Source organism: Vicia villosa, unplaced genomic scaffold, assembly GCF_029867415.1.
Source record: "Vicia villosa cultivar HV-30 ecotype Madison, WI unplaced genomic scaffold, Vvil1.0 ctg.002936F_1_1, whole genome shotgun sequence".
In the NCBI taxonomy this organism is placed as follows: domain Eukaryota; kingdom Viridiplantae; phylum Streptophyta; class Magnoliopsida; order Fabales; family Fabaceae; genus Vicia; species Vicia villosa.
The window spans coordinates 14933-31388 of NW_026706073.1; the positions used below are offsets into that span (position 1 = coordinate 14933).

Below are 16456 nucleotides of genomic sequence, written 5' to 3' on the forward strand. Positions count from 1 at the left end.
TCATGACTCTTAGGATACTTTTCTCTCCTTGGAAAACATATCTTTTCTTGTCGAATTCACCAAGAGAAAGCAGATTTCTCTTCAAATCAGAAACATACCTGACTTCAGTCAACAACCTTATTGACTCATCATGGATCTTGAATCTCACAGATCCAACACCTGCAATCTTGCAAGCTTTGTTGTTTCCCAGCAATACAGACCCACCATCTTGATCACATGATTCCTCGAACAAGTCTTTGTTTGGAGTCATGTGCCAAGTGCAACCTGAATCCATAATCCACTCTCTTTTGGAGTCACTGCTCGAAACCACAAGGACATCATATGATTCAAAATCATCTTGAACAATGGATGCATTGCCGTTATCCTTACCTCCATGATCTTTCAGGCGTTCAAGGCACACCTTTCTTGTGTGACCCTCCTTCTTACAATGGTAGCATCAAATACTAAATGCTTCGCCACTATAAGACTCCTGCTGACTTTTGCCCTTCTTCTTGTCAAACTTACCCTCCTTTCGCAAGAATTTTCCTTTAACGGCCAAACCTTCACCAACCGTCAAAGGTTTATGCTCCTTTTGTTCATTCAAGTCCTTAGAATATAGGGCTGATTGAACTTCTTCAAAGGTCAGGGACTCCCTTCCATACAAGAGAGTTTCTTAGAAGTGAGCATGTGATCGAGGCAAAGCGCACAATAGTAACAGCGCTTGATCTTCATCATCGATCTTCACATTAATATTTTCAAGATCAAGAATCAGCTTATTGAACATATCCAACTGCTCAGCCAACACTTTGTCTTCAATCACCTTGAATGAATACAAAGCTTGCTTCGGGTAGAGTCTATTTACCAGCGATTTGGTCATGTACAAACTTTCAAGTTTCATCCATAACCCTGATGCCGTCGTCTCCTTTGATACATGTCGAAGATCCTTATCACCAAGGCTCAACCAAATTGCACCGTGTGCTTTCTCGATCATGGGCGTCTTCTCTCTCCCCATTAATGCAGCGTCCATAGCCGCCGCTCCCTTTAACGCTTTCAAGCAACCCTGCTGAACCAGTAGGGCTTTCATCTTCATGCGTCACAGACCGAAATCGTTCACTCCGGTGAACTTTTCAATCTCATACTTTGTTGAAGGCATCTTCTCCACGCTCACCGCACCAATTTGTTGTGAATTCAATGCCAATAACAAAGTATAAAACAAGGAAAGAATAAAGAACAAGGAAGAAGAAGAACACAAGAATTGGTTATAACTGCTATTCTTTTATTTTCTCTTTGAAAACAAGATTACAAATTTACTAGAATAACAAATAACCTCTCCCACCCTTAATTAGGATTTGCAGTGAGCAATGATGAGAGACTAGTATGCTATTTATAATAAAACCTAACATACTAACTAATGGACTTTTTCCACAAGGCCCATTACACAAGATAACTTAAAAAACAAGCTAACTTAATAAATTAAGGTTTAAACACTAAAACCTAATTTAACATGCTAACAACCCGAGCATCTTTGACACATGCATGCTAGATCCATCTTCGACTACAACATGCACATTTCGACACCAGCATATATGAACAACCTTCGACTTCATGCTTAACCTTGTCGAACTGTCAAACCAAGAAACTATCCTTCGACCATACTAGAGTTCAGTCCAATATCTCATAATAACCACCATGTCCATATCTAACGCGTCCCATTTAATACGAGAGAGTGCTTTCCTGCTAATGGAGATTCAAGTATACAATTTGAGGCTTGTAAGATATAAGTTGTTTATACATTTTGTCTATACATTTTCTTTTTAGTCTATAAATTTTATCACATTTCTTCCAATATATCATGTTTTATTAGTTTTTGTATTAAAATTAATTTGATTCACTTAATTAATAAATTGTTTATGATTATACAACTAATGATCATATAATCTTATCACAACTATAAATTATTTTTATTATCATACAATTTTAATACAGATTTATTCATACAATCCTTATGCGTTCAAATGCAGGTTTAGATCCTTTAAAATGACAAAAGAAAATGTTTTTTATTAGTAAATTTCTTTTTTTTTTTTATAAATGCAGGTTTGGTAACCAAATAAATTTAAACAATTAACACTAATATTTTTAATGTATAACAACAACCACATATATTATTTATTATTTTAAAAACGTTACATAATTAAACACAGAACAAACAAGAACTTATATTAAAGAACATATATATATATATAATAAGCATCTTAAAACTTAGTAATAGTTTTAAATAAAAGAGAAAACTAGCTCTATCATAAACATAGATCTATATTCTCTTTTTATTCTCTTTCACACTAGCTGATAGCAATACCATATATTATTTTCTTCTCTTTTTATTCTCTTTCACATAAGCTGATAGCAATACCATATATTATTTTCCGTAGAACATTCATCATTCATTCATAATGCTTCACTTCAGTTGATACTGTAAAAAATGAAAAAAAAAAAAATCAACAAAACACTGTTACTTTTGATATACAATAAAAACTAACACTAACACATGATTCACTCATTTTGTCTCTCACATATTATATTGTTTACTAAGGAATAAAATTTAGTATTTTGTTTTGCTCTATACTATGCTTATTTTAAGAATCCAAATATAAAATAATTTATTTGTAAAATCAAATACATCATAACTTTTGCTTTAAAAATTATAAAACTCTTATTATTTCTGATAATAACGTGAGGCTAGATTAATATTGATAAGAAGAGCAGTTAATATTTTCAAAAAATTAAAATAAAATAAAATATTTTATTTTATTTTTAATTTTTAATTGGTGTAAAACTTGTTTTTTTTATAAATAATAAATTTAATTTTAATTATTAATCTTTTATTTTAAATATATCACATAACAAATAATCATAGTTTATATTTCAGAATTTTTTTCTCATATTTTATAACAAAAGAGATTACAACAAAATTATTATTAAACCAAAATATTAAGGTTTAATAAACTATATTTGTATATTTGTGAGCTCTTATAACATAAACCTCCAAAATTTATTTGAAGATTGATTATCACAATTTCTTGAAAAATAACACATTTATACTACTTTTATTTATTTAAAAATTTAATTAACCTTCTTATAAGTTTGAGATGAGAAATTTCCAAATTTTCACTTAAAATAATAATTAGATAATGCATGTATACCTAGCACAGTTGATGGAAGGACTGATCTCGTAAGGGATACTAGTCCCACATTTGCCAGGGAGTGCAGCAGCATATCCCACATTGAGTCCTTTCAAAGCAGCAGCAGCCGACTTCAAGCAACCACAAGTCGCACGGCGGTCAGCAACAGTCCTAGCTGCGTTAACTAACCCTTTAACGCCATAGCAACAACTCGGCGAAACAGCACCACCGTTCTGAAGATAACGAATGCATGGCGCAAGACTATTGGAAACTTGTCCACATGAAATTGCACCACCATTTTGTGCATACCACAATGTCATGCACATCATAACAACACATGCTATCTTGAACTTACCCATTGATATTAAGAAATTAAGTGATATTGAATAGAGTGAAAGATAGTAGTGACCTTGAGGCATGATAGTGGGGTTTATATAGTGATTTTTGAAGAGTGTTTTTGAGGTTGGTTTTGGTTGTGTGTTATTCAATGTTAGACTTGGGAAATGAGTTTTATGTTTAGTCTTTAGTTATGATGTAATGGAGGACACCGCTAGACTATTTTTAAAGTGACAATTCAATGCTCTCATTAAATAAGCGGTACCGAATAGATTGTTTTATTATTATGTTACATCAATATTATTATAAATCATTTATATCATTTAATATTGATTTGTATAATACTATAACATTATCATTTTACTAGATAGGGTTTAATGCAAGTTCAAAAGGATCAATATATGTGGTTGAACTTTTTAAATAAGATTTTGTATAAAGTGTTTTATTTTACCGAAGGTCTCAAAAGCACTATTTAAGAATTCTAATTAAATAAAATATTATATTAAAAAATTATTTAATTTAATTTACAGTGCATTGAATGTATATACCTTTAAAAAAAGTTATTTTTTAAATTCATAAAAGTGCTCTGAAACACTAGTTAACATTTTCTTTATTATAATTATATGTATTGTTATGTTCATAAATAATTGTGAAATTGACAAAATGAAACTTTCTTATATGCTATATGAATTATGGGTAGTAAAATGGGCTGCCGCACCTGTCCCGCCTTAAACTCATTAAAAAAATGAGCATAAAATTCATGTCTGCCCTGCCAAGGTGGCGGGTTGGCGGGCAAGCCCGCCTATTTTTTTATTTATTTTTCTTTTAATTTTTTAATAGATTAATAGTATTTTTTTAATAGATTAACTGCGACCTCTCGCACTCCTCAATCAAAGAATAATTAAATAGAGGCAACTTTCATATTCTAAATTTGCCCGCCCTATTTCTAATTTATCGTAAACTTTGGGTTTTTAAAAATTCTGGGTTTTACTAACGTTTGGTTTTAATATTCATTTTTGCTTATTTAAAAAATATCATAGTTTTATTTTAAATGGTTTGTATTTCTTAAAAAACAAATATTTCCCACCATTCATATGCTTTCAAGTGACTTATTTATTCGTACTAATTTCCAAAATCACAAATTTTTTTTATTATTATTTTATTCTAATTTTCGTTTTTTTTATTTTTTATTAAATTTAAATATTAATTTTTTTTGTAATTTATCATTTTTATGCATTTTATCACAATAAATCTTGCATTTTATGCATAAAATAAACAAATCAATTAATATGGAAATTATCTTTGGTTATGGTAAGAATTGAAAAATGTTGATTTGATCTTTTCAATTTGGTAAAGAATCAAATATTTTGTGATTTTTTATTCATTATTATTATTTTTGTAAGAATTTAGATTTTAGTTTTAAAGTTAACTTTAGTCTTATAGTCATCGCATTTTAAATTTTTATTTCTTAAGTTTAGTTAAATAGTTTAGAACTTTAGACTTTATTTAGAGTACTTAATAAAAAAAATAATAGAGAGATCCACATGAAAAGAGCTTCTTCCACCTTCAAACTGGTATCCCAAATTAACTCCAAGCACCAAAATCAACACACACAAAAAAACTTACACGAAAAAGTTATTTTCTTTCTAAAACAACACCTTGACAAGATCATCTTCTTTCTAAAGCAATGTTTCATTAAAATAGAAACCTTAATTATTGACTTGATTACCAATTTAATGTCATTTAATATGTTCTTTCAAAATGATTCCATGATGAGCACAAATTGTGGACTATAAGAAAGGGGTCCATTCATCTAACAGGGGGCGAACACTGATATCTACAATATAAGAAAATGAATGGCTCTGGAAAAGACCAAAATGTCTTTGCTACTTCCACAAATTGACACGTCTTCTCTTTTCTCAAATCTACTTTTGTTTTCTTTACTTCTGTTTACTTTGTCACACATTTATTTTAATAATCTATTTTAACTTTTAATATTATTTTACATTTTCAATACCTGCAATGTCTTGTCATGCTCAGACTTTTCCATTTTCTCTGCAAACTCAGACCCTGAATGACTATTCTTTTCTCCCTCACACGTCAAATACTCCCAACAATTTTCTTTTCTCCCTCACACACTATTTTTCTTTCAATACCCCTTCCTTAGACCCTAAATCAATATTTCTTTTCATTAATCTGTAGGTTTTGTTATACACTGCTATAATCTTTTTATGCATCTGGTCCTTCAAACACTATGGTAGATTTTTTGCTATCTCGATCCATTAACATGTTTTTACTGTAGATCTGTGGCGTTTCCGATAGTGTGCGGTTTTGCGGTAGTAGATCTCCTTTGGCGGCAACGCGTTACCAGCAACGATTTGTGAGTTATCTTTCTATTTTTTCTCTATTCAACTATTTTCCATGATTTATACTTGCTATTTACATGAATCAATGCTATCTATTTTTTATTACACAAAAGAAATGTTGTTTGTGAAAATAAACAAGTGATGGTAAGTGTTCATATTTTTCATCCAAGTGCAGGTAAGGTTTTCTTCCTTGATACAAATTGCAGAAACTGTTGAACGACAATTTAATAGCACTAATCCCTGTGGACACGATAAATTCCCGGAAAAATATTTCCAAAACTTTTGTTGCTTGCCCTCTACCAATTCAACAAACATCCCAAGCGGCCCTCTATATCCGTAACCATCATAGCCGACTATGATAACCGGCTAGCGAGGTAGAGAATTCCTCCAGCTTGAAAGGCCTCTGAGTAGAGGAGATGTCCCGAGTAGGGAGGATGTCCTCGTCCTACTCAGCGTATGTTACAAACCGGTGTCCATGCCATAGCCGATCATACTTACCCCGACCTCCCATATTTGCCCAAGTATTTTTGGTATATACAACTGCCATCACAAATTTTCCCTTGGCTTCTGAGCCATCATCATCATAATCACTATTGCAATTCCAAAATCTCTTAATTGAATGTAGGACTGAAGATCATCACGAAGAATGTGGTGGGTTGAAATTTAGTTTTGAGCCTTATATCCTTTGTTTCGAAAATCGCGAACTAGGACACGTTACAACCTTGGAAAGACCTAATTGAATCTAGGTTTAATTTGAAAGAATACTACAACAAGATTGTATAACCTGAGTCCAAAAAGATTTGCTAAATCATTTGTTTTGGTATCACACCTTTGCATTATCTTTCACTTTGAATGGCTAAACCAATATTGTATTTTGATCAGTGATTCATTTCCTGTACATCAAAAATATCATTCCAATAATTATTTCGATTTTAAAATATGAATAGGCATTGCATTAAAATTACGATTTTGAATGAACAATGTTATTTGCAAACTAGCACTCCTCATTAAGGGAGTTCAAAAAGTCAAGAAATTTGGTCAGTGATCTTATCAGGGGCAAATCACATCCAAAATACTGTTGATTAGAGATTATCAGTTAAAAATATGTCAATCATGATAAGCCATCCCAAGAATTGGTTAACCAAGAAAAGATCTCTTTAAAGCTCATGTTGGGGCATCCTCTTCAAGCACACAATAAAGCGGTCATTTCGAGAATCAGTTAATCTGAAGCAGTCAGTTAATCTGGGCAGTCTACTTCCAGAAGTCCTCAAGCAAACTCATCAGTCCTTCCTAAAAGTATCGTCAGCCTGATACAATTGAAAAGTGTGACAGAAGCATGTCCCAAGCATCTTTTGGAAATGAGAGTTGGCAGTGGTCCCTGTGTTGAGGAATCATAGTTCCAATATTACCTCACAAAAGATTCTAACCCAGTTGTCGTAAGCGTTTGCATTGCATGCATTGATCATTCATATATCATGCATAGAAGCAGAATTCAATATCATACATATCTCAAAGTGTGCTTTGCACTCGTTTGCACTTCCTGATGTCTTGTTGTTATCAACATCTTACATTATGGTCAAAGTCCAACTTATTTAGTACCTACCAAAGCAGATATTTGTCTGTTTCTCCTGTTCATCCAGCGTCATTCCTGGATGTCCTATCTCTTTTTTCATCTAGTGCCATTCTTGGATGTCCTTTTTCTTCTATACCATCCAATACCATTGTTGGATGCCTGTTTCTCTTTTTCATCCAATGCCATTCTTAGATGTTCCTGTATGTTTTCATTTTCATCCAATGCCGTTCTTGGATGTCTATCTGTTTCTCTCGTGCATCCAATGCCATTCTTGGATGTCTCTTATGTTCTTTCTAGAGTATTTTTCACTTTCATCCAATGCCATTCTTGGATGTCTTGTTATCCTTTTCATCCAATGCCATTCTTGGATGTCGTGTTATCCTTTTCATCCAATGCCATTCTTGGATGTCTCTGATGTTTCTCTAAAGAGTATTTCTCACTTTCATCCAGTGTCATTCTTGGATGTCGTGTTTCTATTTGCACCTAATGTCATTCTTGGATGTCGTGTTTCTATTTGCATCCAATGACATTATGGGATGTCGTGTTTCTATTTGCATCCAATGCCATTCTAGAATGTCGTGTTTCTATTTGCATCCAATGCCATTCTTGGATGTCATGTTTCTATTTGTATCCAATGTCATTCTTGGGTGTTTTTGATGTATTTTCAAGGGAGTTTCATCCAAAGCCATTCTTGGATGTCTTTGGTAGAGCTGTCAAAATGGGCTACCCGGTCCATTTAGGGCCGACTCTCATGGGCCTGAGCTTTTTAGGGATGGGCCAAAAAAGCCCAATTGTAATATGGGCCTCAAAATTACTATCCGAGCCCGGCCCTAGATGGGCTTCGGGCTACCCGGGCCAAAATGGGCTTTTTTTTAATAAAAAAATTAAAATAAAAAATCCATATTAACTATAAATAAAATAAAAAGTTGTATTATTCTAAATATATTACATTTTTAAGTACTATATTATCTTTTATAAATATTAGGGTTAATACCATTTTACCCCCTGCCATATAGGTCTTTTTTTATTTTGCCCCCTGTAAAAAATTTTTTGTGAAAAACAACCTTGTCATTTCAAAATACTAACTTTTTAGCCCCTAAAGTCAAAATCCGCAGGAAAATCTGCAGGTTTCCTGCGAATTTTCTTTCGGATTTTCCTGCGGATTTTGACTTTAGGGGCTAAAAAGTTACTATTTTGAAATGATAAGGTTGTTTTTCAAGAAAAAAAATTTAAGGGGAAAAATCAGAAAAGACCTATATGGCAGGGGGGTAAAATGGTATTAACCCTAAATATTATAATGTCTTTTTATATACAATACATGTCTAAATTGTATAAAATAATACTCAAAATATTTAACATGAGAGAAATTAATAGAATACAAGGAAAGAGTGTTGATTATATTAATGTATAATATTTAAAAGAGAAAGATTGAATAGAATAGAGACAAAATTTAGTTAAGTGAGAAAAATCAATGTGTAATTTTGGAGTAACATAATATAAGAATTAATATAATTTTTTAAAATTTATAGCAATGTCGTCCATATGGGCTACCCACGGTCCATATGGGCTAGCCCTAATGAGTAGCAGGCTTTTTAGGGCTGGGCTAAAAAAGCCCTTAAAAACATGGGCTCTAATTTGAAGGCCCAAGCCCTAAGATTTTTCGGGCCGGACGGGTCGGCCCTTATGGGCTAGCCCATTTTGACAGCTCTAGTCTTTGGTATTATTTCTTTCATCCAATGTCATTCTTAGATGTCGTGTTTCAATTTCCATCTAATGACATTCTTAGATATCTCTGATGTTTATCGTTGCCATCCAATGCCATTCTTGGATGTCTCTAGTATCTTTTCAGAGTTGATTACGTTTCCATTCAATGTTTTTCTTGGATGTTACTAATGTATTTCTCATAATGTTTATCCTTGCCATCCAATGCCATTCTTGGATGGCTCCAATATCTTTTCAGAGTTGATTACCCTACCATCCAATGTTATGCCATTCTTGGATGGCTCCAATATCTTTTCAAAGTTGATTACCCTGCCATCCAATGTTATTCTTGGATGTTGTTTAGGTATTTATCAGAATGTTTCTTGTTGTCATCCAATGCCATTCTTAGACCCCTTTGATATATTTTTTCCCATCCAATGCAATTCTAGGAAGCCTTTGACGTGTGATAAGTGCCAGAATGTCATTATTTGTAGTATATATTTGTGGCACTTATCGATTATATTCTTTTGGTTTTTGTAATAAAATCCCAACTTTTGTGTATATATTCATTCACTGGAGTTTTGATTCGTTTTATGTACCGTTTGATAGTTTTTCCTTTGTTTTATAGGTATTGATGCATATCAAAGCCTTGAGGAATAAAGTGTCGAAGGCACGACTTCAAATAGGCAATTTTGGAGCAATAAAATGGAAATTCTGCAGCAGCTCGCTAAGCCTAGCTCAAGCGCGCTTGGATAGGCACAAACAAGTGATGTTGAGTTTTCCAGAACTCGCTTAGCGAAGTCATCTCGCTAAGAAAGTTTACATTTACTGTACTAGATATTTTAGGAATAAGTGTAGCTCGCTCAGCCAGCCTGGCTTGCTAAGAGAGCCTGTGCGAAATTTTCTTTATATTCTTTCATTTGTAACATAGATAGGTTATGGGGTTTTGGGGATTTTTGCTCCCAAATTTCATCACTCTAATTTTAGGTTAGATTAGGTTAGAAAACAACTATGGAGCTTGCATTTGGATGATTGGAGGTGGATTGATCGTCGAACGGAGCTGACAAACCGTGAGATCTTTGGTTCATTTCTCTTCCTCTTTGTGTTTTCTCTTATAGTTGGGTTTTGTGTATGTATTTACTTTGAACTCATGTATATTTGTCGCCCATGGCGTTATATAAAACTTGCTTTATAAATCTGTGTTGATTGTTGTCTTAAATTTTTGCTCTGTGTTAGGGATTTTGGTTGCTTTAGAGATAAACTTCTTGAATCCTTATCTAGGATGATTATCTATTAGTTTCTGAACTCTAAAGATAGATTTAGAGCTGACATTCACTTGTGTATCTGTCCTTAATGCTTTAGTGTTTGAGCGGCACGCGAGAGATCGCCGACGCAAGAATACGGATGTTCTCGCGACTTTGCGTTAAATATAACCTTGGTTGTGAGTTGATCTTGTAGGTTCTTCAGAAATGAACAACGATGTGAGAGATATGTGATGACATTGACGAGTATCGTCGGTTGAGTATAACTGGTCGATAAATTTAAGTTTATGAGAAGTAGATTGTATGCAATGCTTGATAAATCTTATCTTTTCGAAGAATGAATTCTTTTGTGTTGATATTTACTTTTTTCGTTTTTATACTTTTGTTCATTCAGACCTAAGTTCGAAACCATAGAAACCGTTGAATGACATTCTACCCATTTTTTGTGGACACGATAATTCCCGGATAAATATTTCCAAATCTTTTGTTGCTCGCCGTTATACAGCTTCAACAACGTGCCTTCAAACTTTGTTTGGTTGTAGTTTCTATCCAATGCCATTCTTTGATATCAATACTATCTTGTTAAGGTTTGTCCCTTCATATTCCAAGTATTCATGGATATTCCTTGTCACCTTGACAGATCTCTAGAAGTATCTTGTGTTTCCCCAACAAGTTTTACCTCATTAAATCCTCAGATAATTTTCTTTCAGAGTCTTTTCCATAATCCCCATAGAGTTTGTCTCTCATATCATATACCAATAAAAAAATAAAAAAGAGTATATGCCCTATATTGCATCTCATTTCATTTGCATATGAAGGACACAATTTGGGTCCTTATGTATTTAATTACCTTCCACCATTGATACCATGAAGATCTAGGTCCGTCGAGTTATCTGACTCAAGATAATTAAATAGAGGCAGTTGTCGTACCCATATTTTGCCCCTTGCCCATTTCATATATTCATTCATCTATTGACAAAAACTCTGGAATGTCTTACTGTGCATCATCAATTCATCGGCATAATCAAAAGTCAAAAAGTTTGACTTTTTGACCCATGATCTGTTACCTGGTCTGTTATACCCTGGGTTTTCCCCTCTCTTTCTATTCACTTCATTAAATTTTGTGTATTTGCAAAATTTCATCTATTCATTCATTTTATCATTTCATCCTTATTTACCTTTTAATTTTTTTAGGAAACTTTGATATATTAACGGTATAAAGAATGTGAGGGTAGGTATAAAGCACACAACAACAATACCATTCATTTACGCAATAATTCACAATCAATTATTCTCACTAGTTACCATGAATAATTCACACCAACATCACCAAGCTTATATGTATGGAATGTGACTCACGACTCGATATTAAGCATGTGGTACCAATTCAACAATGGTTCTTCATACGAATCAGATCACCCTTCTGAACCTTGAGCCCCCCTTTTGAGCTCCGGACTAGTCACTCGTCCACCCTTTTGAACTTGTGACTCACCTTTTTCACTACCCAATACAAAATGATGTGTGTCATATATTAATGCTACAACAACGACAACAACACGTTTCCGATTCCCCTTCTAACCATGAACGACAAGCAAAAATAGAATTAACGTAGTTCCTCCTCCTGAACTACCACCACAATACAACAATCACGATTATGTGCATGTCACATAATTATTCACCAAACACACAACAACCACGATTGATTTATTATTATAATCACATATAATATTTAATCAATTAATTTCACCAACATACATCCAATTGTAATTATGATAATTCAACACATCAATTATAATCACATTCACGATACATATTATACAACAATCAAACCATCTTTGGTATAATGAGTGTGTCTCGATATCTGAATGGTCCGGCGATCATTTTCGACTCAGCAATCGAGTTAATTTGGAAGGGGGATATTCCGCTCAAGGTGAAAGCTTTCGCTTGGAGATGTTGCCTTAATAGGCTCCCTACCAAAGATCTTCTTCTTCAAAGGGGAGTGACTATTGCTATAGCGGATCGTAAGTGTGTTTTTTGCGGGATATGCAAAGAATCCTTGAGGCATTCTTTGTTAGAGTGAAACTTTTCAGGCATAGTGTGGATGGAGATAGGTGAGTGGATTGGGATGAAGCATTCATCTTTCTCTTGTTTTAAAGAGAGTTTCCTATCGTGGAGAATTTTTTTCCGCAAAGCTAAAGTGAAGAAGGGGAAGGAGGACATTTTTTGGATGGCTATGTTTTGTATCCTGGTTGAGAACCTATTGTTCTCTTTGAATATATTTGGCTTACAAAAAGAAATTAACATCAAAATTCACCGATTCAACCGATCACAGCAATTAAGGTTATTTCATCATCGTTAACCATCACATAATATTACACCATAAGGAAAACAATTTATTCATGCCCATAAATGGACATTTAGTCTCTTAGGGAACCTCCATTAAATAGTATTACATGTTAGCTTTTCAACATTCCAATTGTGCCTCATACGGAGTCATAGAACTCAAGTTACGATGAAAATAGTATTTTCACAAAATCAGTCTAATCGGTGACGATTGGACAGTCGTCGTAGCTGATGCCCCTCAGCTCTTTGGCGACACCCTGAACAACTGCAGAATGCATAATTCTACATTTTGTTTACCGTTTGAGGTCTTTCAGATTTCTGATTTCGATCATGTAAAAAGTCAAACCGTCAAGATTCGACATACAATAGTTATATAAAAATCATACTGTAACCAACACAAATTATGTAGATCCAACATCAAATAGTCATCATTCTTTCAAAAATTCAAGATTAGGTTTCAAAGCTTTAAGCACACAACAATGACAACCATTAACATTCAGAATTCATTCAATACAACATGTATTAGAAACATATTACACTGCACCAATTTCATATAATAACATGGTTCCTCATAAGCATACCAAACTCTCAAGAATGTTCAACATTGGTAAAAATACTATAGGAGGGTGAGGATCCCTCTCTACCCTTCATCAATCACACCTATATTAAAGTATTCCCTTACCTGATTTTTTCATCAATTTCTCTTCAACAATTGTGAACTCTCGTCTTCTTTCTAAGCCCTTTTCCTCTTGCCTTTTTTTTTTTCTTCCAAAAATCTAATTCTTTTTAACTGGTTATCTTATCCCCACTACGTCCTTATTTATTACCTCATTCACCATAACACCCTTATTAATTCTAATTCTATTTATTTTATGATATCTAATAATTCAATATTCCACCGAACACTACTATTTTATAAGCGTTTGGCTTAATAACCACTTACATAGATCCAACTCTTGAACTTTATAACCAAAGTTCATAAGGAAAATCAACACCAACTAACATAGTTTGGTCGAACAAATTCTCAACAACCTACTACGAGCATCCATGCAAATATCTTCTAGCTAATATAAGTTTAAATGTATATTATTTTGTAATTATTTAAGTTTAAAATTGTTTAATGGAAATGAATTATTAGAATAAAATAAAAAAAGAAATATTAAATTATAACATGTTGATCACAATTCATTAAAGAATGTGGGATTAAGTGGAGGTGCCTTATTTATATTTAAATTAACAAGGTAACTGTTACCAAAATAAAATAAAATTAAGAAGGTAACCAACAGAATTCTTATATTTTACAAAGAAGAGATTATAAACAAATGATTAACATAATATATCTTACAATACAATTTAGCAATATATCACATTTTCTTTCGGGTAAAAAGAACTTAACAGAGTTGTCTCAAGTTTTTTTTTTTAGAGGTTGTATATATTATCATAGTTTAATCATGAAAAATCAAAATGAGACCTTATTTAATCGTTATTTAACCATTATAAATATTTTATAAAGCCCTAAAAAGACTATATGTTTGAAGATATATTATGTTATTTACTATCAAATTTCTACCATATATATTGAAAAAATTTAACACAATAGAATTGAATTTAGATATATAATATTTAGGAGAGTAGAATATATGCACCTTAAAATCTGCATAATATTTAGAAGTCAACTAGATTAGCACAATCCAGCTAATAACATTGCATATAATCAGAATTTTATATCAAAACATCATATAGGAATGGATGTCCACAATGTACTGTTGTAACCAAACAGGAACATGTCCTCAACACCCTAAAAAATAATGCAAAATACATAATTTCTTCATGTATATATATGTAACACATTTCATAAACCAAGTACAGATAAAAAATATCTCTTATTCATACTTCAAGAGCTCTACTTAATAATATTAACATGGCTGAAATTAAGCTTAGAATCTGTTTATTGATATGTCTTATAAGCATAATCTCAGCATCAAGTGTAATTCCTTCAGCAATTACTCATGTGTCTTCTTTCGTACCTGATCTTTCAAGTCAGATGAGCACAACTTTTTATGTTAACAAGTGTCCTGGTGCTCTTCTAATCATTAAGGAAGAAATAACCAGAGCGGTGTTGAATGATCGTCGGTTGGGCGCATCCTTGCTCCGTCTTCATTTTCATGACTGCTTTGTTCAGGTAATTCTTCATTTTTTTTTAAATTTTGTTTTTTACACCTGTTTTTGTGAAAACAGTTCTAAAATTGTTGCTTAATTTTGGAAGGGGTGTGATGCATCAATATTGTTAAAGGACACACCAAATTTCAAGGGAGAACAAAATGCCCGTCCCAATGCGAATTCTCTGAGGGGTTACGAAATCATAGACAAAGTAAAAGCTATATTGGAGACGCGGTGCCCTAATGTTGTTTCATGTGCAGATATCTTAGCTGTTGCAGCAAGAGATTCTGTTGTTGCTGTAAGTTATTCATGGAAAGTTTTTTTGGTTTCACAATGCATATATGTTTTTATTAACTGTATATTGATGGATGAAAAATATATATGTATTTAGCTCGGTGGACCTATTTGGCCGGTTCGTGTGGGAAGAAAAGATTCAACAACTGCCAATTTGAATGCTGCAAATTCAGATTTACCTTCTCCATTTCTTGACCTTAAAGGCCTTATTGATGCTTTCAAGAAAAAGGGTTTCTCAGCTGAGGAAATGGTTGCTTTATCAGGTTCTCACACAATAGGCCAAGCAAAGTGCGCACTCATTCGACCAAGGATTTACAACGAAAACAATGTTCAATCTCAATACAGAAGTTCATTGCAAAAAACATGTCCCAAAAGTGGTGGTGACAACAACTTATCTCCTTTAGATGCCACAACTCCAAACTTTTTTGACAATGCATATTACCAAAATCTATTGAACCAAAAGGGTCTTCTGCATTCTGATCAACAACTCTATAAGGGTGGTTTTGGTCCCCTTGATTACAAAGTGTCGGCTTACGCCAGTAATCCATTACTCTTCAGATTAGATTTCGCTAACGCGATGGTTAAGATGGGAAATCTTAGTCCTTTAACAGGAAACCAAGGTCAGATCAGAAAATATTGCAGCATAGTGAATAAAGTTTATTGAGTCTGGCTCTCTCGTACTATCAAAATCTTTGATGAAGATTTTTTTGTTTCCAAGTTTATTGAGTCTGGCTCTCTCGTACTATCAACTCGAGGACTATCTAAGATGTCAATCATCTTAGTAATTCTCTTGTCTATGCATTCTTTCGTATTCTTATTCTTAAGTATTATGTTTTGGCCATAGCATGATTTTTTGGGTATTTTTTGCTTATTGAATATCCCTTGTATTTTTGTTTTTGTTTGCCCCCTTTGGGCACTTAAGAGTTATGGCATTTTATAATATATTGTATTCAATTGGTATCATACCTTACCATTTCAGTTCAATTCTTGATTTTTTCTAGTTTTTTAAATGCAAAAGATACTTCAGAAACCCAAGTAGATTATCCGAGGATGGAATTTGTGAAAAATCAAAAATATTAAGTGTTGGTACAACACTAGTATATCACTTGACTAGATCCATGATCAAATTTAGATAATAATGAAGTTATCCCAACACAAGGTTAATGAGGAATTACTACAACCAACAACTCAATACAATTGCAATTATCAGTGTAGTAGCTACAAGCTGCAGAAAACAACTACTAATATTCCATCCTTTATGTA

General features: G+C 33.0%; 2 protein-coding genes across 2 annotated transcripts; one reads left to right on the plus strand and one right to left on the minus strand.

Annotated features, from left to right (window-relative positions):
- Positions 1 to 2170: 2170 nt before the first annotated feature.
- On the minus strand, positions 2171 to 3610 carry LOC131640111 (non-specific lipid-transfer protein 1-like). The gene is made up of 2 exons (XM_058910519.1): positions 3180 to 3610; positions 2171 to 2449 (listed from the first exon to the last, which is right to left on the minus strand). The coding sequence occupies exons 1-2, from the start codon at positions 3575 to 3577 to the stop codon at positions 2440 to 2442; spliced, it is 408 nt and encodes a 135-aa protein (XP_058766502.1). The 5' UTR covers positions 3578 to 3610; the 3' UTR covers positions 2171 to 2439.
- An 11010-nt stretch (positions 3611 to 14620) lies between these two features.
- Positions 14621 to 16166, plus strand: LOC131640114 (cationic peroxidase 1-like). Its single transcript, XM_058910522.1, has 3 exons — positions 14621 to 14921; positions 15006 to 15197; positions 15291 to 16166. Exons 1-3 carry the CDS (start codon positions 14661 to 14663, stop codon positions 15855 to 15857), a joined length of 1020 nt encoding a protein of 339 aa, XP_058766505.1. The 5' UTR covers positions 14621 to 14660; the 3' UTR covers positions 15858 to 16166.
- Positions 16167 to 16456: the final 290 nt, after the last annotated feature.